This window comes from Balaenoptera physalus (genome assembly GCF_965194825.1).
Source record: "Balaenoptera physalus genome assembly, chromosome: 13".
NCBI lineage: Eukaryota > Metazoa > Chordata > Mammalia > Artiodactyla > Balaenopteridae > Balaenoptera > Balaenoptera physalus.
The window spans coordinates 14,950,768-14,977,050 of record NC_138892.1 but is presented as its reverse complement, the minus strand read 5'-3'; the positions used below and the strand labels follow the sequence as shown (position 1 = coordinate 14,977,050).

General features: G+C 46.3%; 1 protein-coding gene across 4 annotated transcripts in view; it reads right to left on the bottom strand.

Moving 5' to 3' along the window:
* Positions 1 to 26,283, bottom strand: part of SYN3 (synapsin III) — a 456,423-nt gene that overhangs the window by 69,803 nt on the left and 360,337 nt on the right. For all 4 annotated transcript variants that reach the window (XR_014252562.1, XM_082421000.1, XM_082421002.1 and 1 more), the window contains exon 7: positions 4,206 to 4,268. Coding sequence is in view for 3 of the 4 variants with exons in the window: in XM_082421000.1 (XP_082277126.1) it covers positions 4,206 to 4,268 (63 nt within the window). In the remaining variant the exon portion in view is untranslated. The remainder of the gene's footprint in view (positions 1 to 4,205; positions 4,269 to 26,283) is intronic.

Genomic DNA, 26,283 nt, shown 5'->3' with positions numbered 1-26,283 from the left:
CCTTGCCAACACTTAGTATTATTAATCTTTTTAGTTTGAGCTAGTCTAGTGGTTATATAGTGGCATCTCATCATAGTTTTCATTTGCATTTCCCTAGTGATGAACGAGGTTGAGCCCATTTTCACCTATTTATTAGGTGTTTATGGATTAGAGCTTTTGGCAACTCCTTACTCATCTGATTCACATTAAACTTGCAGCCAAATGAAATAAAGTCTCTGACAGAGGATGCTGTTTGGTCACATCTCCCCTGTTGACTTCAATTGGATTTTGGGTTCCCAGAGCAGGTCCAAACATTCTTAATAATAATGACAGCTAATATTTATTGAGTGCCTATTGTGTTCCAGGCACTGAACTATGTGTTTGACATGAATAATGTCTCTTAATCTTCACAACCAGCATATTAGGTTGATACTATTAATACCCTCCTTTTACATAAGATGAAACTAGGGTGGGGCAGGGTAAGTAACTTAACCTAAGGTCTCACAACTAACAAGTAGATTCAAATCAACACCCTTAGCCACTATGACAAACTGCCTCCCAAAGATGGAAACATGTGACTACAATTGAAAAACAACCTTTAAAAATGGTTAAATACTGAATAATAAAATGGACATGTAACTGTCAAATGGAGAAAAATCATTGCAAAGTATGACAAACGATGAATGTTCTTAATGTGCGAAGAGTTTTTACAAATTAAGGAAAGGACATGCATCTCAATTAAAAAATGGTGAAAAGTTTCTTGAGTCAGGTAAATCTGGAAAATTCTGCACAAGTTTTTATGTTCTTGTACCCCTAGGAGGTATATGAGCAAACTTACGACTCTGAGATGTTCTGCACTAAAAACCTACTTTAACATGGAATTTTCGTATTTGACTAAAATAGTCTTTAGCATAGTCCTTTGGAACAGACTTTGAAACATGTTGAACTCCATAATAACCACTGCTTCCTCTGGTTTCTAATCTGGTAAAACTTTCAACAAAGGAAATGAAATTAGTTTTGTCCAGGGTTTCTTAACCTTGACGCTCTTCACATTTTGGGCTGGATAATTCTTTGTTGTAGGGGGCATTTTAGGGTGTTCAGCAGCATCCTTGGCTCCCACCGGGTAGACGCCAGATGTCCCTAGCACTTCCCTCACCCCCAGTTGTGACAACCAAAACTGCCTCCAGACACGACCAAATGCCCCTAGGGGAAGAACACCACCCTCTTAAATTGGTCTAGCCTTACTGGTTTCTTAGAACTCCTGGTGTGCCCCATAATTACCTCCTAACTATCTAAGTGCTCCCCAAACTGCACAGCGTTTCACTATATTTTGATTTCTGTGCCTTGTGACATCCACTATTCTTTGTTTTAATAAAGAGGGTATTGGTCCATCTCTTGTCTTCGAGTCTTTCTTGTTTGTTAGAATTCCTTAAATCTCCAGGCACACCAAACCACGTAGTTACCCTGACAGGGAACTTCTTTCCATCCCTTAGGTGGAATTAAGCTCCATCCTTCAATCTCCACACTCCCTGCACAGCCTTCTATCAGATCCTCAGCACATCTTATACTTATTTACTTATGTGGTTGTCTCCTCAGTTTCTTGAGAGCAAGGACTGGGTCCTATTCATCCTCTGATTCTTAGCACAGAGTAGGTACGAATTAATATGTGTGAACAGAGAAGCAAAATATAATTGAGGAGGGTCAGGAATTTCAATCATGGGATCCTGGGTGGATTTCCAGTAAGACTGAGTTAATTGACAGCCTCTTCACCAGTTTCCTCCTAGAAATGTTCTCCTTGCTTCTCTCCAGGCAGACAATCTTCCTTCTGGAGAGAAGGTGGAAGTACTGTAGAAGATACCGTTCTGTTTTTCTCCCCCTCAGCCATGAATATGACATCATTTGCTCAGTCGGCATGTCCAGGCCGTTCCTGACACTTTTCTCATTCCAGACAGAAGGAGAAAAGTCCTTTCCCCTTGATCTCAGCATTTTTGCAAACCTCAGTTTATTCCAGCGGTGACACTTCTTATCCTCGGAGATGTGGCCTCCTTTCCATGTTCGGGGAGTTCCTTCGGGGCTTGAGTTTCTCAGAGGCATCCCCTCCCCCGACATTGCGTCAGTCTCTTTAAGTATTTCCTTCTTTTTATTTCCTGTCTGGGATTATTTTAAGCTTTAGAAACGGAATTTAATTCTTGGGAACCCTCTAACTTTACCAAAGCTGTCCAAGATGGTGACAGTAGGCGGAAAGAAAGGGACAGGTTTGAGAAACATTAACAAAAGGGCAAGTGACAAGACTTGATGACCATCTGCACACAGTGGAGGGGAGATGACTCCCAGATTTCTGTTTCAAGACAATGGAGGGACTGGTGGTTCCTGTTGTAGAGATGGTCCCAGGAAGAGGAGGAGGATAAAGATGCGGAAGGAGGGTGGGCTGTCTGAAAACAAAATGGGCATGGTCTGGGAAGTTTAGCGTCTGAGGTTTCCACAGGGCACGCAGTGGAGGTGTACAGGAGGTAACTGGGTATAAGAGCCTGATGCTCTGCACAGGAAATGTGACTGAGGGGCTGCTGGTGTGTAGATGGGAGCTGAAGCTGAAAGAGCAGACGAGAGCTCAGACAGCGTGTGCTGATGGAACAGATGCGGCTAAAGATGGAGCAGGAAGGAGAGCGCTTGAAGGAGACTGTGACGGAGGGGTCAGAGAGAGAGCAGAGAGACAGGAGAGGGGCATGAGTTTCAGGGCAGAAAGGACGGCCAGCAGGTTTAAATGGTATAGAAAGGTAAATTCAGCTATGGACAGAAGAGTGACAGCTGAATTAGCAGCAGAGGGTCATTGAGGACCACATGTTCTCACACGGTTCTGTTTGAGCCAGGAGCTTGAGAGGTGGCCTGTGGTAGCCCCCGACACTTCCCCATCCCTACTCCCCTTATTTAGGAGTAAATCTCCAGAAGCCCAAGCACTGATCAGTATCCCTCCATGAGATTTTTCAGAGATGCTGGAAAGAGACAGGGTCTTTCTTCCTCTGGGACGGTGAGCTTAGGGACCAGAATGGGCCACCCACAGCCATCTATCTCGACTATCTGAAGAAACATCAAGTAGAGATAAACAGAGCCAAGAGCTCTGATATCATTTGAGCTACTGGATCCAGCTCTGCCTGAATCTATCAAGAACTATCCCAGACTTCCTGATCCTTGAACCAATGAATTATCTTTTGCCCCCTAATTTGATCTGCATTTCTACCCTTGCAACTGTAAAAATCTGACCAGTATAATTTGTCATAATATGTTGTAACCGAGCAGGACCCTATAAGGCCTTCCCGGGACAGACCCCTCCCCCATATCTTCTGCTGTAGCTCCTCTCTGAAGGACCTAGATGATAGTATCTGATGCACACTTCTTGAGTTGTTTTACAGATGCTAAAACCATCACCAAATGGAAGAAATGAACTATTTGATGATCAGGAGTCCCCAGACCTACTGGTGCCTAAGGATTGATCATGTTAACCACTCTGTTACCTCACCATCAACCAATCAGAGAATTGTGCATGAGCCGATCACATTCCCTGCGACCCCCGCCCTCACCTGGCCTTTAAAAATGCTCTGCTGAAGCCCTTCAGGGGGAGTTCGGGGTTTTAGAGCAGGAGCTACCCGTCCTCCTTGTATTGGCACCTTTACAATAAAATCTGCATTTTCCTTCACCACAACCCGGTGTCAGTAGCTTGGCTTTACTGCACGCGGGTGAGCGGACCCAAGTTTGCTTTGGTAACAGCGTCAACTGTGACTATGTAAAATATGTTATTTACTTTTGTAGAAACTGACTCCAGGGGCTTCCTCCTGGGAGCCATATGCATTTGCTACCTTCTGGGTGCTAACGTTGCAGGTGATAAAGAGATGAGTAAGACATGAGCTTACAAGTAGCTGTGGAGATGATGACAGGAACAGAAGAATCACCATCTGCAAAATGCTTTACATCTATTTCTCTGAATTCACAGTGGCAGGAAACAATTAGCCAGGTAGGGTTTGGCTAGTATGGCCTGAGCTGGAGAGATGCTCCGTGGGAGCTCAGAGAAAGGTGGGTTGGGGAGGACAGGGAGTGAATTTTGGTCTCCTCTAACACTCTGATCTGGGTGGCTGGGCTCAGGTGGGGGTGATGGGGGATTCAGGGAGAGGAGAACAGGTAGTCTGGGGAAGCCGTGTGAGTATTAACATAAGCGGAAGAGCTGCTTCTCATACCTTTCCCATTCCGGCGTGGGCGTGTCCCAGCTTGACCACCACAGGGAAGTGTGGGGCTGTGAGCTGAAAGAGACAAGAAGAAATTACTCATTAGCATCCCAGAGCATCACCACCAAGACATTGCTCACTGCCTGTCCTGTACAAAGATATGGTCATCTGATATCACCAGCAATCCCCAAAAGAATGCTTGGACAGATGGTCATCCCTCTGTGGCTTAAACACCCTAAATGCCATTGCTTTCAGCTTCCAAAGCCCCGAGCTCCTAAAACCAGCCTGCCCAGGGCATCCACCAACCTGGGGAGAAAGCAGAGCAGAGCAAACTGACTGGCTTCAAATCCTGGCTTTACCACTTGTGCAACCTCAGATAAGCTACCACATGGATCTGTGCTTCAGGGCCCTCATCTGTAAAATGGGGATGATGAGTACCCATCCCACAGGGTTGCTATGAGGACTAAATGAGTTATTACATGTGAAGGCTTCACACTGTAAACACTCAGTGAATAGCGGCTGAAATATTCCTGTCTTGGCTCCGCCTTGAGTGATTCCCGACAACAACCTTCATGTATCTGGAAACTCTCATTCCCTCCCCCAAGCTCTCTCCAGGCCACGCTGTGAGTTTTCTTAATGACAGTGGTCATGCTACAGCACAAGCATTTATGGGTTGCGCTGTGTGGGTGCTGTGCTGAGCAACTGCCCCGGATCATCTCCTTCAGAGAGCAACAGGGCAGCAGCCTGTCCTGGTTGGTTCCCTGCTGCATCCCCAGCAATTAGAACACTGCCTGACCCAGGGAAGGTGCTCGATACGGAATCTGTGCCTTAATCAGTCCTCTGAGCAAGATCTACGAGGCATGCATGCCTCTCCCTATGATACAGAGGAGGAGAGGGGCTCAAATGGTTAGGTGCTCCCCCATGCCCACGCTTACTCAGCTGGTAAGTGAGGGGACCAGGTTTGAACCTAGGCTATGCATTTCCTCCTTATTCTGTTCATATGTTGTTTGAGATGGGTTTGCTTGGTGTCTAGAAGTATATTTGGAGTTGCTTGAGGGCAAGGGTTATCCCTTCTCACTATTTAGCAATAATACCACTCCTCTGACTTGAGTCAGCCCTAGCCAGAGGTAATCACGTCCCACTCTCTGTGCTGTGCAGTTGTCTCTTCTGGTGCCTGTCGCTCTGTCCTGGATTGCCCCCCGACACTCTGGACGCTTTGAGAGGAGGAACCCAGCTCTTCCCTCCTGGTGCCCAGCACCTAGTCTGACACTTAGGAGTGGCTGCAGCTGCGGCAGAAGGGTCTGCTGTGGGTCACAATCCCACTGGATGGACCTCATCTCATTTTACCGCCACAATGGTCCCATGAGGCGAGCAGGGAAGGTATTCTTGTTACCATTTCACAAGCAGAAAATTGAGACTCAAGGAAGTTGCTGGGAAGGGGTGGAGCTGGCTCTTGAACTTAGGTCTGTCAGACTTCAAGCCTGATGTGAATGGTTTCCTCTAAGATCTAGTACAAGGGCTTCCTGCAGTAGATGCTGAATAAAAAATTTCCTCCCTGATTTCAGGCTAAAATTTATCATATCCTGGTGTCTAGAGTTAACAAATGCATCTCTTAAAAAAAAAGGCAGTATTTATTTTTGATTCCAAAAGCAATATGTACTCATTATAAAAAGTTTGTAAAATATAATAAAGTTTTATGCTGTTATGTACAAAGAAGACAATAAAAATCACCCTCAAAATTTGAGCAGTTTTGGTGTATTATCTGATAGTCGTTTTTTTATTTTAATCTAAATTTTTTCTTTTGATTTGTTCTGTTCTCACAAAATTGGGAGTACAGTGCATACCCAATTTTACTCGTTGCTCTTTCCACTTAATGTTATAAGTGGTAAGCAATTCCTGGCAGTAATTACTTGTCAGTTTAAGAGTTATTATGGAATATTTCACATATGAAAGAAGACTTACAAGAGCAATATTGTGGACATTATCTAGCTTAAGAAATAAGCCATTGTCCAAACAGTTGAAGCCCCTGATGTACTTCTTTCTTACCAAATTTCCTTGTATTTATTCATATTTTAACTATTACATATGATTCCCAGTCAATATACATTACACATGTTAAACTTTATGTAAGTGGCATCAAAAGAACCTATTCTTTTTTTTTTTTTAATTAATTAATTTATTTATTTTTGCTGTGTTGGGTCTTCGTTTCTGTGCGAGGGCTTTCTCTAGTTGCGGCGAGTGGGGGCCGCTCTTCATCGCGGTGCGCGGGCCTCTCACTATCGTGGCCTCTCTTGTTGCGGAGCACAGGCTCCAGACGCGGAGGCTCAGTAGTTGTGGCTCACAGGCCTAGTTGCTCCGTGGCATGTGGGATCTTCCCAGACCAGGGCTCGAACCCGTGTCCCCTGCATTGGCAGGCAGATTATCAACCACTGCGCCACCAGGGAAGCCCAAAAGAACCTATTCTTATCGGGAGATTGGGATTGACATATATACGCTATTGATACCATGTATAAAATAGATAACTAATGAGAACCTACTATATAGCACAGGAAACTCTACTCAGTACTCTATGGTGACCTAAATGGGAAGGAAATCTAAAAAAGAGGGGATATATGTATACATATAGCTGATTTACTTTGCTGTACAGTAGAAACTAACACAACATTGTAAAGCAACTATACTCCCCTAAAAATTAAAAAAAAAGAATCTGTTCTTTTTTTAAATAATTTAAATTTGACCCTCTACTTTTTAAAAAATCTAAATACATAAGCTTTTTTTAAATATGTATGCTATTTATTTATTTTTGGCTGTGTTGGGTCTTCGTTGCTGCGTATGGGCTTTCTCTAGTTGCAGTGAGCGGGGGCTACTCTTTTTTGTGGTGCGTGGGCTTCTCATTGTGGTGGCTTCTCTTGTTGCGGAGCACGGGCTCTAGGCGCGTGGGCTTCAGCAGTTGTGGCTTGTGGGCTCTAGAGCACAGGCTCAGTAGTTGTGGCACACGGGCTTAGTTGCTCCTCGGCATGTGGGAGCTTCCCGGACCAGGGATCGAACCTGTGTCCCCTGCATTGGCAGGCGGATTCTTAACCACTGCACCACCAGGGAACCCCCCATCCCCCCCACCAAAAGAATCTATTCTTTTACAACTTTGGGGTACATTATGTTTGTGAGGCTCATGTATGTTGATGTATATAGCTCAGATTCATGTTTAACTACTGCAAAGTATTCCACTTTATGAACGCTTTGCCATTTGTTCATTTCCTGCTGATGAACATTTAGGTGATTTCTGTTTTTTCCAATTATAAACAATACTAGTAGGGGAATTTCTCCAGGGCACACGCACCGGAGCAGAATTGCTAGGGTTGAGCAATGCTCGTCTCAGCTTTGCTAGATATTGCCAAATTGCTCTCCTAAGTGGTTGTACCCACTTACGCTCTCACGGACAGGAAAAGAGATCCCAACACTTGAGGTTGAAAGACTTAAATTTTACCAACCCAAGGGATATGAAGTGGAATGAATGGGCGCATTTTCACCAAGTGGCTGTTGTTCCCCGGCAGCATCGTCACACCCAGCCATTCACCCACAGACCCTAGATATCGACCCCCCCGCCCCCAGCAGTCCATGTACTGCCCAGGTCACTACTGGGGCTTCATCTCCATCCCATTTTAAGGTGAAGCCTGAGCTGAGGGGAAACGTTGTGCGTTCTCTTCCTCTCCATCCCTCCCAGCCTGATCATTTCGCCACACGCTGACAGGTACTGGAAAGAATTGAATGTTGGAGTTAAACTTACTCTCTGTTTGACCTTGGACTAGATATTTAACCTCTCTGAGCCTTAGTGCTCTAATCTGCAAAATGGGGACAATAATGACCAACTCACAGGATTAACTGGGGGAAGAAGAAATGACATAAAGAATGTAAAGCTGCTTAGCACCAAGTGGAGGTTCAAAATCAAAGTGTTAAGTAGAACTGAGAGGAGGAAGGAGATGATTCTGGCTTTGTGGGGCAAAGAGAGAGATAAAGGAAGGCTGGATGATGGAGGAAGGAGAGCAGAGGCTCTAGCTTGGCAGTATTTGATTAATAGCCCGGGAGGGAGTGAAATGAAGTCCAATGAGGGAAAATCAGGGAGCTACACCAGAGCGAGTCATCAGAGGTGATTAAAGCTTGGCAATTTTAATCTGTAAGAACCTTAGTAATCTACTTGCCTATCCCCCATGTTACCATGATGCGGCAGGTAGAATTTCTAGGATTGCTCCCCAAGATGTCCTACCCTAATCTCTGGAGCCTGTGAATGTGATGAGATTGTCATACAACGATTGTTCTATTATATGCACAGGTGACCTTAAAATAGGGAGATTATCTTAATCAAATTACAATGAGCCCTTAAAAGCAGAGAACTTTCTCAGGCTGGCAGCGGAAGAGGAAGGCAGAGAGATTCAAAGCATGAGAAAGACTCAACATACCATTCCTGCTCCAGGAGCTGAAGGCAGCCCCTGGCTGATAGCCAGCAAGGAACTGGGGGCCTCAGATCTACAGCTGCAAAGAACTGAATTATGCCAATACCAAGAATGAACTTGGGAGAGCACCTTGAGCTCCCAAGGAACATACAGCATGCCAGCACCTTGATTTCAGCTGGCTGAGGCCCTAAGCAGAGAACCTTGTCATGCCATCCCAGATGTCTGATATACATAACTGTGAGATAATAAAGAGGTGTTCTTTTAAGCTGCTAAATTTGTTAGAGCAGCAATAGGAAACTAATACATGTGTCCTCTTAGATGCTGAAGCCCAAAGGGTGAAGTGATTGTTTTCATGCCACACAACTGGAGAACCGGTCAAGCTCATGTGTTTTGACTCTTAATCAAGCCCTCTCTCTACCCAGGCACACTTCCCTAGGGATATGCATCTCTGGGATACAATAAATGTTTCTCCCTAATCATAAGAATCAATAAAATAATATTAAATCTAACCAATTCAGTGGGCACTAACTGAATGAGAACTCTGTGGCTGGCTCTGTATTTCATGCTGTGCAGGACACACAGAAGATTGAGACAAGATTTCCTATCTTAGAGAGATGAGCTATGCAATGAAAGAGAAGAACAAGCAGCATGGTGGGTAAGTCTGGGTAGGTGGAGTCATGAACTAGTCTCCATAGGGAAGGAAGACTCAGTGAAGGATTCTGAAGGATGAGTAGTTTGTGACTGGGTGGAGGGAAGGCTCAGCATTCCTCAAGGGCTGAATCGTGTAGAGTCTTGTGGTCTTCTCATGAAAGGTGTATAGATTCTTCATGAGCTCTAATGAACAAAGACTCATAGGAAGGGAGGATTTATTTTATGATACTTAATATGAGTTCATCAATAAAGTTATTTTGGACATAATTGCTAAGTGGAATGATATATTTGAACTGAGTGCCCTTCTCCAACACTCTTATATGAAATTGGAGGAACATATTAATTGTCAAAAATAGTGGGAGTAGAAATTGCATCTGGATTTACAGGACACAGAAAGTCAATCTAGAAAAATCTGAGAATTTACAGTAAGATATTTCAAAGAAAGCATTTTGAGAATATGTTTAAGGCAATGAATTTTCCTGATACCAGGGGAGAGTTTTCTTTGCCATGTTTTGCTTTGGTTGAGAAGAGCATTGTTTTTAGAACCAACTGGCAAGGCTCTGGGCTGGTGTTGGGTTGAGGTAGAGGCAATGTGAGGCCAGATTACTGGGGGCCTTCTGAAGGGAAGAATTTAGGTTGCTTGAATGGGCTGGGGAAATAGCTCAGTTCTGGGACACAAGCGTGACCTGTAAGCTGAGGGCAGGTTAAATTGCATCAGGAGAGGCTGAAGGGCCAGAGACCAATTTGGAATTGATTACAACCAACACAAAGTGCCACTGGTTGGGCTTGGACTGGGGTGGGGATGGTGGAGAGAGTGGGGGCACTCCCAAGAGTTTTTCTTTTTTTCAAGTGACACTTTTGAAAAAAAGAAATATTTTCTTCAAATGATCTTAGAAATTCAAGACTAGTTTTGTCTACGACTTCATCATCTAGTCAAATCAGTGATTGCTTTGGCCCACTTTACTTTATAATCCTCATTTAAATGTCCAATTAAAAAAAGGGATATTCTGCAATAATATTAGAGATAGAATTTGAAGTTTATTCACTTAACATTACACCATAAGTTTTCTCCTATTTTGCCACAATCTTTTTTTTTTTTTTTCTTCTATCCCTCCCCCACTTCCCAGCCCAGGTAACTGATCTCACCTTCTTGGTGATTTCTGCCCAACACTCGTTATGCTCCATCTTTGCAAACGTGTACGCACATATACGGTTGAGGTTGAGGTTTTTTTAGAAATGGCTCTTTTCACTTCACATCACACCATGTGCACCCCCTTCCCCATGTCAGTAGCTACACTCCTGACCCAATAGTTTTAATAACTTCACAATATTCCACAGGGTACATGGGCTGCAATTCTTTGGCCATTTTCCTATAATGGATATTTGTGTCATTTTCTTTCTCTCTCTCTGCTACTACAAGGAAGACCACTAAATATTTTGTACACATGAGCTTGTAAACTAACATCTTAATATCTAGTGGCCAGGCCAAAAGCTTTTCAAGGGTAGAATCAGCAGAATTTGGAGACATTCTGATAGGTCTCTAAAGTCATTTGTTAGAGCTCAAGAAATGTCCATGGTACTGTACACTGGGTGAGTCTACCCACCACATGCTCTCCCAGGCTAATGACAACTACACTTATTGAGTGTCTCATAAGGGCCAGGGATGGTTCTAGGCACTTTATATATGTGAGCATTCTTCCCTTTCCCCATGTGATAGATAAGGAATCAGAGGCAAGACATCTGTCAAGGTCAGGCAGTTAAGAAATGGTAGAACTTCTCCACTGCCACCCAGGTCTTCTCTCCACTTTTCCCCTTTCCTTCCCCAAGCTGTTCAAATGGGTTTCAAAGGCCACTCTCATTTCCACTCATCTGCAACATGCCAGCCCCTCCCCGAACACAGACAGGTCACGGAGAACAAAAAACATCTTGTCGGCTATTTTCTCTCTTCCCTTCCCAACAATAGCTTTATTTAGTTCCCCTGGGGATGGCGAGGCCTGCACCAGTCTCTCACAGGCTCCCTGTCCCCGCTCACATGCCCCCGGGTGCTCCAGAGTTCAGCACTGCCCAATGGCGTGAGAGACCTGACATCCTGTTAGAAGGGGCAGATCAATTTTTGAAACCAGAGATCCCCACCCTGATAAGGGCCCTATTCAAAAAGTCTCCCAAGAAACCAAAATAAGTGGGGGTGGCCCAGTGCTCATGCTGGGCGTTCTCTTGGGGGGTTGGAGTCAGGGCAGTATGAGCCCGGGAAGTGGAGAGCTGGGACCTGAGTGGCCCGGTGCAGTTTCCCAGTGAAGGAGGCACTTCCCTCTACATTCATGACTCTCTGGAGATTTAAATACGTAGTGTCTGGTCCTGGCTAAGTGATGGAGAAAGCAAGGCCTGGAAGAGTCTAGAGAAGGAAATCAAGGACCAAAATCAACTGGGGAGATTTCAAGGAGGAGCTGGGCCTCCAGTCCATGCATTTAGGCTCTGCCTGATCTAGTTCTTGCCTGCCTCCTCTGCTTCAATCTGTGTTTCTCACTCCTCCCCACCCCAACTTCTGTCTACAAGCTATGTTGCAACCCATAGGCCTTTCAGTTCTTTACTGAATGGGCCACATTCCCTCCAGCCACACGGTCTTTGCACATGCTGCCCCTTTTCTCTGAAAGATTCTACCTAGCACTCTTCTAGGCCACCCCTTTTCATACTTGAGGTCTCAGTTGAAATGCTCTATACCGAGAGACTGCTTCCCTGGCCACTGGTCTCAAGTAGGTGCTTCCTGTAGTCTTCTTTATCACACCGTGAACTCTCCCTTCATAGAGATAGCCACTATTTGTAATTGCACGTTTATTTCTTTTGTGTCCATCTCTCAACTCCCCTGTAGGTGCTCTGACAAAACAAGGTGCTTTGCATGTTTTGTTTACCACTGTATCTCCAGGCTCCATCCAAGGCCTCGCATACAGTAGACTGTGTATGCAGTGTATTTGTTGGATGGGTGTTACACAAAGCCTTCCATGACAGGCAGAGATGTCACATACATACAGGCAGAGTCAGACAGAATTTGGGGAAAAGCTGTTAATAAAGTTGCTTTGCGTAGAGGCTTGCTGGGGAAGCAGTGGGAATTAGGGTGAAAATATGGGCAGTGGCAAGCTTGGGGGGCCCTTACACCAGAGGAAGGAATTTAGGATGTATTCTGTGGGCACTGGGCAGCCATTGAGGATTTGGGTGCAGAGGGTAGACACAGACAAAGCAGGTTCAGGAAGCCTTTTCTGGAGGCTGTGTTAACAACAGTTCCCATTTTTGGAGCACTTACAGTATACCACGCATGGTGCTAAGCACTTTACATATATCGCCTCATTTAAATCTCTTGACACTTCTATGAGGTAGCTCCTATTTTTAGCCCCATTTTATATACAAGGAAGTGAAGACTGAGAGAGGTGAAGTTTCTTGCCTAGGATCACTTAGCAAGAAAGGGGAAGAAATAGGATTTGGCCAGAGCCCACTGTCCTGCTGCTGTTTCTGGAAAATCATGTTATCCATCATCAAGGGCTTCCATATGCCTAGAACTGTGTCTACTCATTGACTTTACTGGAGAGGGTAGGTGGAGGCCAGCAGACTCATTAGGACATGACTGGCTACTGTAATAACCAAGCCTCTTGGGACATGGTGAGCAGCACGAGCTGTGGAGCCAGAAAGTCCCCAGATTTCACGTCTAGCTCCGACACCTATGCTTATGAGCCCTTGGGCAGCTCACTGGCCACTCTGTGACCCAGTTTCCTCATACCCCAAGTAAGATCACTTCATGAATTGACATTATAATAGGTGTCTGTCACTAAATGGTCACTGCCAGTGAAGAGGCTTAAATCAAGTTCGGGGATGTCCAAGGCCTGGCACATAGTAGGACAGCAGTCCATACTAGTTCCCATTCCCTTCATATCTGTGATCTCAGGGGCACAATGACCAGTGTGGGTAGGGGGATATCAAAGGCTGATGGACAGAACTCAGTCGTTCCTGGGACACGGGAATGGGAGAGAAGGGGGCTGATGCCATATTGTCAGCAGGGAACACGATGAAGCTTTGACAGAAATGGAGCAGCCCAGAAACAGGGCTTGTTACAGGCATTTAAAAAGATTCATTTAAAAGAGAGAACAGAAACATCCCGACAGCTGCTTGAAAAACCTTAACCTTGATATGTAGTATCTGACAGAATCTCCTTGTTTAAGAGTTTAAGCACTGCACACCAAGAAATTTCTGGCTGGAGGGAAGAGAATGGACAAAATGACCTTTGACAATCCTTTCCAATCCTTTAATATTGTGACATCTATAAAATACCACCTAGGTGACTGAAACATGTCACAACAAAACTCCTGATCACAGCTTACAGGGCTCTGTGAGCTGGTTCCAGCCTTTTCACCCAACCCCATCTTACCCATGCTCCCCCATCAGCCTCTCTATCCCAGCCTTATTGGCTTTCTTTCTGACCCTGATACTAGCTTTGTTCCTTCCAGCCACAGGGTCTTTGCACATGCTGTTCTCATTGCCTGGACCACTCTCCCCGCTCCTCCTTTCCATGCATCAGATCACAGCTCCAATGTCACTTCCCTGAGAAGGGGCACTCACTTTCCTGCCTAGGTCATGGCCCGCTCACCTCTGTGTCTTTCTTAGCATTTTGCCATTTTAAAGTTATCTGTATGATTGCTGGACAAAAGTCTGACTCTCTCACTAGCCTGTAAGCTCCGTGAGAAGCTGTGGGTCTGTGTCTGCGGTTGCTTATCACTGAACCCTCAGGCCTCTCCTGAGTTACAGATCTGCCTCCCGAACCCAGCCCCAGTGGTCCCACAGGCACCTCCAACTCAATATTTCCAAGCAACCTCATGAACGTCCCATCAGAAAGGCTCTCTCCTCTTCCTGTATCCCGACCTCAGTCAACGGTCCCACCACCCACCCAGGTGCCTGAGGTGGAGGTCCCGCCTGCCTTCTCCCTTTTTGTATCTGCCCTAGACCCAGGTCTGGCATATAGGAGGGGCCCAGGAAATGTTTGCTGAATGAGGTCTGTGGCCTCACCGCCCAGCTTAATGCTCTCTGCCCTTAGAACCCCACCTCTGAACTCTCTGCATCACCTCCTCCTATTTTAGTGTCTCTTGGAAAAACACTGGTAGCATATTTAGAAAAATTAAACTAAACCTGCCCTACCAAAATACAAACATTCCTTTCTCTTACATTTCCTGTTTCCCTGAGAAATGGAATAGTCAAAAATAAACACACCGATAGGATGGCAATATTTGTCTGAAAATGCACTTTTCTTGTTCTCACCCCTGTGATGTCGATGGCATCGAACACGCTTGGGCTGCCAGCTCTCCTCCTGTGAGGAGGTGCTGATTGTAAAGGGGGCTTTTCCGCACACCTAGGTGCTGCTCACAGTTCGGACAACATCCCAGCAAAACTGTGGCTCTGGGAAGGGTCTGAATGATCCAAGGTGCTGAAGACCACCCTGAACTCACGGATATATGCAGCCATGTGATTTTAGGTCCCCTAGGTTTTCCATCATAATTTACTTTTATTCGCAATCTTGTTCCAGCTCCATCTCTAGGTGCAGAAAAGCCCCCTTTACAATCAGATGATCCCTAACATGGGAAATTAATTACTTCAGAAAATAGCTAAATAATAATTGTGCTCCTTCAGTATCTGCATTTCTTTGCTTCAGTTTATGTTCACAGTGTAATGTCTTAAGATTAAAGATAAATGTAACATTTTGGTTAAAGCTACCTTTGTTGACGTTGCATAGAACTTGCTTACTGGGGGCTACAAGCAAAGGGACATATCATTTCCTCTGGTTCAGGGAAGGGCTATTCGTGGAATGCCACAGCAGGAGGAGGAAGAGCGAATGTAGGCTTTGAAGCCAGACAGAGGAGTTTAAATACTGCTGTATCACTTCCTATTGGAGCACCTTCGGACAACTCAGTTCTCGGGTGGTTCTTTTGTAAGTGGGAATAGCCATACCAGCAATTAAGGTTATTGTGAAGATTTGAGTTTGTACGTAAAATACATGCTACATATAGCTGGATCTTGGCCAGAAATTCTCTGGGGATAATTTGAACTAACATTCATTTAAAATCAATCTAAAACCCCCAAATTACCACCTGACGTAGTTATGGATTTTTTTTTCTTTTCAAAAGTTTTCCTTTTTGTACTATGTATTATAAAAATCTGCTTTGAAATTATTTTAAAAATTATCATTAAATTGATATAATGGATTGACCTGATATTCCTTATCTATAGAATGACTGTACTTATTTTCCTGTGCAGAAATATACTCAAACTCTGATGACTGCACGCTGCCTGGTTTTTTATCCTGTAAACCCTGCATAACATTTTATTTAATACTGTGAGATCTGACCTACCACAGTTGCAGTGATAGTGCCTGACTTGTTTTTTTTTTAAAAAAAAAACAGTTTAATTGAGATAAAATTCATATACCATAAAATTCACCCATTTTAAAGTGTACAATTCAGTGACTGTAGCATATTCACAGAATTGTGCAACCACTATCACTATCTAGTTTCTGAACATTTTCATCGCTCAAAAGAAACCCCATACCCATTACCAGTCACTCCCCCATTTGTCCCTCCTCCCAACCCTTGGCAACCAATGGTCTACTTTCTGTCTCTATCGATTTGCGTATTCTGGAAATTTCATCTGAATGGAGTCATACAATATGTGATCTTTTGTGACTGGCTTCTTTCATTTAGCCTATGTTTTCAAAGTTCCTCCGTGTTGTAGCCTGTATCAGTACTTCATTCTTTTTTATTGCCTAATAATATCCCATTGTATGAATGGTGCCTGACTTTTAAGTACATCTTGGAATGGGCTAGATGTGTATCTCCAGTGACTGCAAACCATGAAGGCAAATGAATGTCTTCGCAAATTTCAATGAACAAGGATAATACTTCGGCAACACCATGGATCTGAAATAAATATAATATCCAGTTGGGCATCTTATGAATTTATAATACTTGGGAAGGAGGAGGATTTTTTACTGGTAAAGTGACACTGGCTTGCAGGGACTTGCATCCTGTGTGTGCCAAACCTTGTCTGCCTCATTCCCCACTGTTTCTTCAGCCCTTACAAGCAGAGGGCCTGAGCCAGATTGTTACTGAATTTGTCATCCTGTGAACAAGTTGATAAAGACAAGGGCTGAGAGGGAAAAATGTCTAGGGGCCAAAGAAGGAAGTATCAAGAAATACTGGTGTTGGGGACCCATGAGCAGAGTAAGAGAGAGAAAATTATATCTGGTGCTCCCTCCCCCTTACAAGACCACTGCCCCTTCTTGTCTGTACCCCACCTTAATTTTCCAAACTGTCATGGCTGACTTTGAAGCCATTCAGAGAGGAAGCTTTGAGGTGTGCATTTTACAATCCTACCAACAAAGCTCAAATTGTGATTGCTCATATACGTTGATTTTCACATTTATTCATTTGAGCTCCATGAGGGCAAGGCTAGTATTTATTTTGTTCATTGTTTGCCGAGTACATAGCAAGTGTTCTGTATTTGTTGACTGAACTTACTGAGCGAATGGAGAAACGCAGTGATAAGAGCTGTATAAATCTTGGGTCCTGTTATTATTACCACCACCATCATCATTATGTATCTACTGAGCTGCTTTTAGAGGTGCCCTCTCTCCTGTATTGCCATTCTAGGTGACTGGTTTTCTCTTGGTGTCTCTGTCCTTATTTGGGCCCCACTAGAGCACTGTCCTTTCTTTAGCCCCTCCTTCTCATTTCCTTCTATCTATGGAAGAGGCTGCAGAGAATAGTGAGCACTTAAAGGTACAGGTGGCCTGGGCTGAGCACTGGGCTCTACCACTGCTGAGCTGTGTGTCCTTGGGGAAGTTACTTCACTTCTCTGTGCCTCAATTTCTGCATTTATAAACAGGGCTAAAAGTAGTATGTTCCACATAGGTTGTCTCGGGGTTTAAATGACTTAATATACATGAAGCACTTAGCTGGGTACACAGGGAGTGCTAGAATCATGCTGGTTATTGGTATTAGTCATGTTAACACAACGCTATTCTTGCAGCTACTGGTTTGTTTCCCTCCCTTGCTGCTCTTGACTTTCCAAGAGGGCACCTGCCGGGAGGAATCTGGGCTTCCATGTTAGAGGCTGGTAGGGGTTTAATGGGTTACCCACGTGGCCATAAATCTGCAGCAGGGGAATGTGTGCTGGCAACAGGGAAGGACATCATGAGGTGAGGACTCTGAGCCCAGAAAGAAAGACGGATGAGGGTCGTTCCAGCTCTTTCCTGGGCTGGGGTCAGGCAGCACTGCTTGGACACAGGGAAGGGATATGATGGCCCTCAAGGGTTATCCCGGCCACCAAGACCCTCATGCTTCTTCATTACCCGATATCAGGGTCTCCTGCCTGACCTGACAGAGAGATGAGCCCTGTCCCATCCAAGGGGGTCTCATGTGGGAAGGGACCCCCAGACCAATCAGCACAGCAGAGCCCCTTCATTGCCTACAGGGGGGAAACCGAGGCTGAGAGGCAGAGACCCTGTGCAGGTCCCGTCTCCAGCTACCATCCTTTATAGATACGGAAGCCGAGGTGCAGAGAGAAGGCACTTGCCTGAGGCTACAGAACGAAGCTGTGAAACCAAGCCTTCAACTCCGGGGTGAGGGTCCCCTTCTGAATCAGAATTATTTCTGCCCCAGCCCCTGTCTTCTCCACTTAAAAAAATTTCTTTTATGGAACACATGCTGTGCCTGCCCCATGGAAGTGGCCCCTGACTCCAAGGAGCCTTTTATTCTGCAAGTTCCAGACAAATGTTGAAAAAAAATTGTTCAGTGAGGAAGAAAGGTTGGAAGCTTAAAAGACACCCCACCCTTTGTCAAGAGCTGACGCTAAGTGCTGATGAGCATTTCTCCTTGGAGCCACGCAACAGCCCTGTGAGATGGACGGATGGGGTCCACACACACACAGTCATGGTGAGAGTCCCTGGCGGAGCCTCGGTTCCATCCCAGCCCTCCTTCCTTCTAGAGGAAGTGAGAACAACCACCAGTGGAAACGCTGCCCTCGTCTGGGGTCCATGCTACAGGGGCGAGTATGCTGTCATAAAGGAAGAATGCTGGTCTTAAAGGCTGCCTGTTGCTCAGTTTTAAAGCCAGCTAACGTCGCCTCAGTGTTCACGGAAGACATCAGACAGTCTTCTTTTTCCCACTTGCCTGCAGGCAGTGGAGAATGGGAAGAGGAGGGCTAATCTGGGCTCACTCTTACCCTCCTTTCTATGCTGCACAGCTGGGCCAGGCCGCAGCACCCCTGGTACTCAGGAGTCGGGGGTGGGGGGAGAAGGGGTGGGTGCCCAGACTGGCCTGGGACAGCATCTCAATGACAAAGCGGGGGGAGCCAACGGGGCCTGGAGTCTCCCTAAGTTGTGGGAGAAGGTGGGGAATGGAGACAGCTGGAAGCAAAGCCACGAGACACACCTGACACCTGGGTCATAACTGACCTTCAAGATAAGACTTTCCGGAAGGGAGGCTTCTGGGGAATGCTGGGTGACAAGAGTTCTGAGCAGTCAGGGGAAGAGGGAAGCACTCTGTGCACCCAGCTGGGAGGGGGAGGGAGGAGTATCTGTGGATGGGACCCTGTGGGAAGGGTGCAGGGTCCCCAGGCTGCTCTCTGGCTTGGGAGAGGCAGAGAGTGAGGGGTGAGCAGGCCCCTGAGGCAGCACTGCAGCAAGCTGGCCCCTAGCTCTCCACTGCAGGGGTTGCAGCCCAGGATGAGCGGGGAAATTTCCATCATCTCTCACAGAGGGGAAAACTACCAGGACCCGAACAGACCCTGGGGCCTTGTGCCAGAGGGCGAGACATGTCTCCGGATGTAAGGGCCCCTTTAAGGAAGGAATCACGCTGAGAGATGATAGAGGCCAGCAGTTATGCAGTGTCTACGTGTGGTGGACTCCACAGCGGCTGAATGGACACATCTCATTTAATCCTCATGTCGTAGTGCTACCGTTATGCCTAATTTACAAATGAGAAAACTGAGATTGAATTAAATATCCTGCCCAGGTTGGCCAAGGCCAGAGTACAGGCTCTGGAACCAGACTACCTTTCCCACCAGCCCCAGAGACAAAGAGAAGACCCAGGCCACCCTCAAGGGACTCACAGGCTATTGGGGATGGCAGATCTATAAATGAATGATTTCAACTCAACAATGTAAACATTCAAGAGAATTAAGAAGAAAATGCTGTGGAAGCAAAAAAGAGTCAGTGTCACCTGTGGGAGAGGGGGCGTTTGTTGGAAGAGGCATCATGGACAAGGTGGCATTTGCATTGGGCTTTGACGGTCAAGCAGGAGTTTGCCAAGCAGAGGAAAGGGCCTTCCATGCGCAAGTATCCACATGGGAAAGGGCACAAAGGAGTGAAATTTCCTGGAGGACTCAGGAAACATCAGAGCCCACCACAGGGGTAGAAGGTCAGTAGAGGGTGATCCTGGGAGAGCAGGGCTGTCAGGGTTTCACATTCAAGGACCTCAAATTTGGGCTCTTTAATGCTCCCTCCAAAGTAAGGATATACACACAGTCATTGTTGTGTGTGTGTGTGTGTGTGTGTGTGTGTGTGTGTGTAAAAAACTATGGTTTGTTAAATGTACAAATTAAAACTGTACCACAAATTTGGTTATCCTGTTTTGGAATTTTAAAAAACAAACCTGGAGTCTCAAAAAAAAGGAACCACTGTCCTCATCTTTCAGAAATACATACTGAAGTATTTTCAGATAAAAAGACATACTGTCTTAGATTTGCTTTAAAATAATCCAATGTGGGGTGGGCATGTAGGGGACAAGATTGCACATGAAGCTGGGTGGTGGGTACATGGAGGTTCATCATTTTACTCTCTCTGCTTCTATGTATGTTTGAACATTTCCGTAATAAAATAATTTTTTAGAGAGGGCCCCCCTCACTCTGAGTGGTCCTGGGGAGCCCCAGGATGTTCCTTCTGGTGAGAGAGAAGGATGAATGATGGAGAAGGAGGGGACACGGGCTGAAAAGTGAATTGGAGCCAAATTGTAAAAACCCTTGTAAACTCTTCTGAGAGGTTTGGACTTGATCCTGCAAATGACGGGAAGGCCAGGAAAGAATTCTTAGTAGGGGAATGACACCATTAGGTTTGCAACTGGGAAAGAATGCTTCTAGTTGGCGTCTGGAAGACAGTAGGGCTATGTGTGAGTGTTTGAGGAGGCGGGTTGGGGTAAGGTGGAGGGCCCAGCCCAAGGCCTGTAAGTGGTAAACCTGCCTTCCCCTCTACACTGTCCCTAGGCTGTGCCTCCGGGGAGGACCCGACCTAACACAAGGACCCGGGAGCAGAAAGGAAGGATGGATCTGAGCAAGACCTCTTTTATCTTTGTCTTCCTGGCATCACACTCTCTTGTGGCTCTTTGTCACAACAAGTGATTACTTAGTGCAATATGTCAATAAGGATTACTTACCGACTGTGTCTCTGGCTAGACTAGGTGTAGCCAAACCATGGCTATCTCCCTCCCTCCTTATCCCGAGCTGGCCTGATGCCTGGCAATAGTCAGCTGTTGAGTGAATGGATGAATGTATAGCAGGGATTTCCACAATCACTAAATCTTTGCTTCATGAATGAATAAATCCAGCATAGCACCTGACACATAGTAGCCCCTCAATAGATGTCTGTGGGTGGGACTGAACTGATGTGAAATTGCAGGACACTGATACCCAAGGTTCCGATCTCCCTTTAGGAAAAAGCAATTTCCTCTCAGCAAAAGAGCTTCCAACAAGGCAGTGGTTTCTAAGCCCAAAGGGGATGGGAAAAAACAAACTGGGTTCAAGGTTTGTCCATTAATATGTCAGCCCTCGAAACTTATGTCTCCATTTCTCTCTTGGCCCCTTGATGAGGTGCTTCCTCCATTTCAGATGGATGGTGTTTTTTTCCCCCTTCTAAAAAAAGCTTCTAGATGCTTTTAAATTAGGCAAATGAGCAAGGGCAATGTTCATTCTTTTCCCCCTTTCACTTTGAAAACGCGTGGCGTGCCAAAAGGCAGTTGGACAGAATGTTCAGAAGCCACATAATAGAACAACAGAGGCTGCCAAGCTCCTAAATCACTAACCAGACGGGACAATCTCAGCCCTCGGGACTTAGGGACCCCCCGGGCCAGCACCACAAGTCCCCAGCAAGTGAAAAGATGACCCACAGCCTGTGGTCCCAGCAGGAAGGGACACCCCTACCTTGAGGAACCGGGAATTCAGAGTGACGCATAGCTCCTTGAGCTCACCTCTCTACGAGCTGCCTAGTGATGAGGAAAGTGGGCCCCTTCTGTAAAATTTCAGGAAGTTGGTCCAATGCCAATGCCTCCTTTCTGAACTTCAGTTTACTCATTGATAAAATGGGTCTTGGTGAAGGACTGCAAAAATAGAGAGACGATCTAAACGCAGGTGTCCACCTACCATCTCCTCTCTAGAATCTGCGAGGTCTAGAGCCGTGATGTTCAGAGCGTGGTTCTAGGATCAGCAGCATCAGTGTCACCTGGGCTCTTGTTAGAAATGCTAAATCTCAAGCCCCACCCAGACCTACTGCTCAGATTCTGCATTTTAACAAGATGCTCGGGGATTTGCGTGTCAGTTACAGTTTGAGAAACACAGGTCTCCCTAACCATATTATCTTGGCTGAGTCACTTTACCTCTTGACTTTAATTTATTCATTTATAAAGTGAAAGGTATTACTTTAAATGGCTTCTAGGTCTGAAGTTCTATAAAATTCAAGGCCTGCTAGTAAATGCCAAACTTTGATCCCAAAATGTACACAGGAGTTCCATCCCTGTTCTGAAATATCAGGTTTTGAACTGGCCAGATAATCACTGAGCATGTGTTCAGGGGAGGTCACTGGGCTGGGCTGTGTTAGGGTGATGTGGAGGTGTAGATATGACCATGCATCCTGGAGTTTCTAACACAGCCCTGTTTGAAAACGTTGTGTCATATTATCAACGCTTTAGTCCTAAATTTTGTTTTGGAAAACATAGGCTCCAGCAGCATTAGACACAGTCCCAATTCCTGGTAAACTGACTGTATTGATGGTCCTTACGAATGGCTTCCCTGCCTCCATGTCCTTTACCATGTGATTTTACAGGTCCTTCCAACAAGAGATGAAGTCCATTCCCCACCCCTTGAATCTGAGATGGCCTTGTGACTTTCTCTGGTCAAGACAGTGCAGCAGAAGTGATGACAGGGTTCTAAGCCTGGAGCCCGTGGGCACAGCAGGAGAGCAGCAGGGACGGCTCCCTTTGCGCAGCCACCTGTGTTAAAGGGTGGGAGCTGCTACTTTAGGAAGGAGAGGCAGCATAGGACCGTCCTGAGGGCCAGGTAAGGCTGGGTTCTCATTACTTTGGTCTTTTTCTGCCTCTTTCTTAGGGCAGGAATGAACCAGAAACTCATTCACACTAAGGTGAAAATGACTTTCTCCAATTTTAACCCTTGTTAGGCATTTAAAAGGGGATCAGAGACTTTGCTAAAAGACTGGAGCTCCAAGAGAAAAAAATCTCAGCCCGAAGGTAGGCAGGATAGTCTGGGTTTTGTGGTGGCTGTTTGCACATAGCTGCATGGGTGGTGGTCTGTAAAAGGGTGCCCGGCTGAGGGGGTGAGAATGGGGACTCAGTCCAGTCCATGCTTCATTTGCTGAGCCATGCATCTGGGGTGGGGACTGCTTTTAGCTTGAAGGGAGTGCTGCCTTTTCCAAATCACACGCCTTGTTGTGGGTCCCTCTTTCCTAATTTGTATATGTTAATCTCCACTTCAGAGAGAAGGACAAAGGGGCTATGGGGTGGCTAAGAGGGGCTTGCCTGCAGCACCTCTTGGGGACCAACTGTGTTGAGCACTGCCTGCAACACTTTTACTTCCATTTCCTCATTATTCTGCCCAGTAAATCTTCAAGTTAGACCTTATTATGGCCATTTTGCGGATGGAGAAAACTGAGGCTCAGAGAGATTAAGAAGCACACACAAGATTACCCAGCTCAGAAGTAGGGGAACAGGCATCCTGCCTCAGCTCTCTGTGGTCATCTGATGCCCAGGTGAGACTTGCTAGGGATGAGAGTGATGACAGATAGGAATGAGTCCTGGACTCAGATTCAGCTTCACCTGCCTCACCTTGACATCTCACTGCGTTCCCTACAGACAGGATAAGGTGAGCTCTGGAAGTACAGGCGATGGAGGGTGGGAGGGATGGTGTTTCTGACTCTCCACTAAAGGCCCTCCTGTTTACTTATAGTCTCACAGCTGAGCTGAATTAGTCCAGCTTCGTAAATAGCTTTCAAAAACCAGAAGGCTGGAAAAGTCCAATTTGTCCTGGAGAGGGCACAGAGGCCCCGCCCACACTCATCAGGGTTCCCTGCCCGGCATCCTGTGCCTGACCTCTCTATTTTGTGGCCCATCTCCATCTCCTTCTCTGGGCCTCAATGAAAAAAATCTTTTCGCATTTTTCCCACCCCAACCCCTACCTTTGTCAAACTCTTGAAAGACCAAATTGGAAGGAGAAGCAGAGAAGAGGAAATTCCTTTTGGGCTGAGTGGCCTGGATTTCCTTTTGCTTCCCACCTCATTTCCGGGAGGGCTACCTTTATTGACTTGAGGTCTGGGTCTGGAGGAAACTAGGGGCTGTATGTGGGGCCATTAGTGAGGTCCAAACTCCTTCTTTCCTGAGGGGCAGTTGTGGAGGAAGCGGCTCAGAGGAGCGCAGCTGGAATGTGTTTTCTCACAGTCACACTTTGGTTAACATTCCAGAAAGTCAGAGCTGCAGGGAACTTACAGATCGGCAAGTCTAAAAGGCTCTGACCCCGGGCTCCCTCACCGGGCTGCAAAGGGGCTGTGGACCTCCAGACACCGGATGCAAAAGTGTTCCTCTGTGCGTGCAAGGAATTGCATTTTTTTAGGGGAGGTTCCATGGGCTTCTTCTGTTTCTAAAAGGAAGCTGAGACACTTCCCCCTAAAAGTTAAGAACACTGGATACTTCTAGTTTATCTTGCCTTTTTTGTAGGAGGGGAAACGGAGGCCCATAGAGGGGAAGTGTCATGCTCGAGGTTACTGATGTGCTCAAGCTCAGGTTAGAGACCAGAAGAAGTGGTGGTGGGGGAGACTTGTTCCTCCTGAACACATGTTCCCAAAGTGGGGCCTTTTCAACAGGATTTACCACCAGAGGTTGACCAGATAGCCATTATGAGTAAGATTAAAGACTTTCCCAGTAGCATGAGGGTGAGATTGTGAACCATGGGGAGAAGGCATTTGAAGGTTTTAAATGTATAATACACACCTGCACCAACCAATGGCAGTCCCCTCACCACCCCAACCTGCCCGCCCAGGCCCAGCTGGCAGACCTGGATATGCCCCCGGATCCCTGGAATCCGGGAGACTACTTCCCAATCCATGCTCTTTCCGCCTAGCCATTCATTCAGCCAATATTTATTGATTTCTCAAGTCTGTACCAGATACCTAGACACAGTAATGAACAAAGTCCCTGTCTTCATGGAACTTATTCAAATTGAGGAAACTGGTGACATCTTTATAATAATAAGAGGAGACTTGGGTCCAGGGTGGAGTGGCACAACTTTGTTGGAAAGGGGCTCCTCCTTGAGCTTTGAGGTGCCCCCTCCTTCCCCAAGAGACGGGGGTTCGGACGGGAATAGATGATACTAACACTCATTTGTTTCGAATTCGACATCCTCCATCTCAACAGGGTCCCCGAGGTTTTCCTGAGTCCAAGGACACTGCAGATTCCCAACTCATAACAAATGATGTTCATGAGCATGCCAGCCCTTTCTTTCTATGAGGCAATCCTCAGAGGCCTTTGCCAAGATAAACTGTTTGGCCTTCTGCCTTGAAAGTTGATCCTCTTCTGAGTCTGATTATTGCTTTTCTGAAACACAGGGACAATGACATCATTGCTCCCTCCCTGGCTTGGGGATTTGATGGTCAGCATGAAGTCAGGGTTTGGAATGGTGCCTGCTCTTTGCCAATGCCCAGGGAGGCCTGGGGTGGGGTCCCTGTCGTGAGGCAAGCTTGTGAGGGAGGGGTGGATGCTGTGAGGTCCCCAGGGGCTGGGAGGGGGGATTCGCTTTCCATTCTGTTGCCGGCATCTGGGTCTGCCTTGCTGTACACAGGACGGGCAGCATTATGATGAGGGCTGAGCTGACATTCAGTGGATACACACCTGCCTGGCTATACGAGTTGTTAAAACATTTAAATAACTTCATTCTCATTGGTAATCATTTGCTGGGGTGCCTTCCTGACACCTCAGCTGCCCTGGCCTCTCCCTGGGCCAACATCCCATAATTCCTACCATCCAGCACCTCCAGGGACCAGTCTAGTAGCCCCCTGATAGTCGATGCCTGTGCCATACTGTGGATAAAGTGCGGTTACTACTCCTCACAGAGGGATGTGAGAACTTTGGCTGGCCTGTTGGCCAGACACCTGCAGGAAGGCACTGCCATGTGGGTTAGGGTCAAAGTCTGCTTCTTGGGCTCCCAGGCTTGGGACCTGCCAACAAGAATTCTCTCTTGCCACTGTGGTGCACAGCCCTTGCATAATCAAGGTTTAACACAGCCTTTGCCAGAAGCTGGAAGGCACCTCAGAGGTGTTCTAGTCCAGCCCACTCTTTGCACAGAGGAGAATCTGCAGTGCAGAAGGGAAGTCATTTGTTCAAGTCATAGCAAGTTGGTGACCCATCCCCATCCAAGCCTTCTGACTGTCCTTTAGGTCATGATATCCAAGGGAACATCTCCCATACTCAAAAGGGCCTGAGCCTGGGGGGAAAGATCAGGAATACTGAAGTGATCTCTTTAGTCCATCTAGAGGACAAATTTCCCCAAAAAGTAAGGCAAGGCAGTGTCAGGCTGCACTGAGAAAACTCTGGGCCAGGGTGGCAAACTTGAATGCTCAGAGTCACCAATGAGTGACTGATGCCGGGGCGGGGGGAGGAGGTGAGCAAAGACCATGAAGACACTTGAGACGT